The sequence below is a fragment of the Zea mays genome, chromosome 5, assembly GCF_902167145.1.
Source record: "Zea mays cultivar B73 chromosome 5, Zm-B73-REFERENCE-NAM-5.0, whole genome shotgun sequence".
Lineage (NCBI taxonomy): Eukaryota > Viridiplantae > Streptophyta > Magnoliopsida > Poales > Poaceae > Zea > Zea mays.
Window position 1 is genome coordinate 110355965 of NC_050100.1, and position 2835 is coordinate 110358799.

The 2835-nt window shown below is 45.4% G+C and overlaps 1 protein-coding gene across 1 annotated transcript; it reads left to right on the forward strand.

Moving 5' to 3' along the window:
• The first annotated feature begins 1747 nt into the window (after positions 1-1747).
• Positions 1748-2265, forward strand: LOC118472043 (LOB domain-containing protein 13-like). The gene is made up of 2 exons (XM_035959102.1): positions 1748-1864; positions 1960-2265. Exons 1-2 carry the CDS (start codon positions 1769-1771, stop codon positions 2110-2112), a joined length of 249 nt encoding a protein of 82 aa, XP_035814995.1. The 5' UTR covers positions 1748-1768; the 3' UTR covers positions 2113-2265.
• Positions 2266-2835: the final 570 nt, after the last annotated feature.

Sequence of the window (2835 nt, forward strand, 5' to 3'; positions counted from 1 at the left end):
AGTTAAGAGAACGAGGAAGCTGCATTTTGTTGGACCACCTCCAGAGCTTCCACCCGAATCTCGGGTTGTGATAAAGCCTAGTGGAAAGTGAGTGACATATCTTTGCTTAAATGTTATTGAAAGTTATGTTTTAATTTCTACATTGATTTCTGTTTGCAGGACTTGGATCGACGACTCGTTCACAGGCACAGGACACTACAGGCAGGTGAACATGGTTCTTGGTAATCTTGTTCGTCTGCACTGGCCTGGTCTTGTGACTTTGCCTACTGGCGAGTCTGTCCCCGCCACCACTTGGGAGCATTATCGCTATGGTGTCTGTAGAACGTTTGGCAACACACAGGCACTAGTTTGGGATGCATTCTGGGTATGACTTGTTTATACTATTTTAGTTATTCCATATATGTTTGCTTTTATGATAACACTATGGTTTTTGCAGAAACAGTACAAGTTGCCGGACGATGGATCATATGATATGAACGCTCGTTACGTGTTTGAGTTTAACGCGAACGATGTCGTTGCAGATGCAATGTACTATGCACGAATTCAGGCTATAAAGGCATGGTACAGAGCAAATGCTGATGATCGACCGATGCCAAATACAAAGGCCGAGTGGTCATCAATTTACTTGACGGAGGAGCAATACCTAGAGGTAAACAGGTTGTTGCCTCTCATATCGCACAAAGCCATGTATTTGCTTGCTTTATTTAAAAAATTTCATGTAGGTGTCGGTGCCGTGGATGGCCACCCGATCAGACGGTTATCGGGCATTGTGCAGATGGTGGGCTTCCCCTGACTTTCGTGCCATTTCCGAAAGGAACAGGGGAAACCGTGGGACTGAGTCGTTCCACAACTACGGCGGTGATGGTCATGTGCGCTTGGCTAAGCGAATGGTAAGTCACAGTTTGTCGTAACTTTGAATCACATAGAAATGTGTCATTATAACTTTTATGTACAGGAAGTCAAATCCGGCCGTACGCCCACGGATGTGGAGGTGTATATGCAAGGGCATAGGGGTTCTGATCCTCAGAATCCTGATGTGTTATGCACTCAGACGGCCACCGACCGTCTAGTGAGTTGATATTGTTACTCTATTATGTGTGTTGATATTGTTTGCAAGGGCATAGGGGTTATGCACTTATATTTGATATTGTTTGCCTCCAGGCTTCGTATGGGCAGGAGATGGTTCAACGCCATGGGGAGGAGTACGATTGGAGGAGCCAGCCAATCGACCCTCAGGCAGCCTATGCTAGCGCAGGAGGACAAGCCCATGGACGGTGAGATTATTTGATTTGGTTTTCAAAATTGTCATCATATGCTTGCGATTCAACTGAGCCATGAGTTACTATACTAAGTGCATGGTTCACTCTTGTAGGTTGGGTATTTTTGATTCTACGATTGATTCCAGAGAGCTGAGACGCCGTGGACGACAATCCACATCGTCGTCTTCACAGTCGTCCCGTTCACGATCAGCAGCCCATGAGATAGAGCTTGCAGTGTTGCGTCAACAGGCAGAGTACCATCAATCAGTCTTGAGGGAACAATTGGAGTACCAGAGGCAACAATCTGAATACCAGAGACAACAAGCCGAGTACCAGAAGAAGAGGGACGAGTATTATGCAAGCCTCCAGGCCCAAAATCAAGCTCTTCTCTCGGTAAGTTGAAGTAACATTTTGTAGCTTATTTTGCAAAACACTTGATGTGTATCTTGTTTGTTCAACAATGACTTGTATATAATTTGTAGCAACTAGCCCAACAAGCGGGCGTCCCGATGCCGACATATGGGATGTCGCCTCCGGACTTTGCACTGCCAATGCCAATGTTGGCGCCTCCACCTCCGCCTCCGCCTCCGTCACAATTCCCTATGGTATGTACACATATGCGTGTGTGACATGTTCATAAATGTCTTATGTGTTTAAATGAACAACTGAGTGGTTACTATTTCATGTGCTTGTGTTATAGGGATTTCAGACACCACCCGCTTCAGTTGCCGCACCTGGAGATGGGTCTGGTCAGGACGACACAACAAATTCGTGGGTGAACACCATTTTCAACACGCAGAGTCCAGCCGGAGGAGGTGGCTACTCGAACCATCCAGACGATGGATATGATTGATGTGTCGTGATGTTTTTTTATGAAACACTTTGCAACACTTGTTTGTGAGACACAATTTCAGTTTGCAACAACCGTCGAACCTATATGTTGATGTTAAATTTGTGAATGTTAATATTTATGTGAGACTATTTGTGATTGTGAATACTTATTAGAATGTGTGTATTTGTGATTGTGAATGTGAATTTGTATATGTGCATGAATCTGTTTTTGTTTTGTAAATGTCAGATTTTTTAAAAAACAGAATTTTGTGTAAATTCTGTAATTTGTTATGTCCGACGGCTTAATGGTAGCCGTCGGACATAACTCTTTTGTTATTTCCGACGGCATTAACTACCGTCGGACATAAGCAATGCTTATCTCCGACGGCCTAGCGGGAGCCGTCGGACTTAATTCAGTGGGACCCACATCCCGACCGGTAAAACGGTTGGGATTTGTTATCTCCGACGGGCATAGGCAGCCGTCGGAGATAACTTATGTCCGACGGCTGCCGTCGGACATAGCACTATTTCCGACGAGTTATCTCCGACGGCTTAAAGCCGTCGGAGATAAGGCTTGACCGTCGGAAATAATCTATTTCCGACGGTTTATTCCTTATGTCCGACGGCTTTGGCCGTCGGACGTTTCTGCGTTTACTGTAGTGTTTCTCTCTCTGTCATATCGCGCTCATGTGTCAGCTTCATCTTCTCGGTCCCACGACTGACTTAGACACAGCTGGCCTCGTAC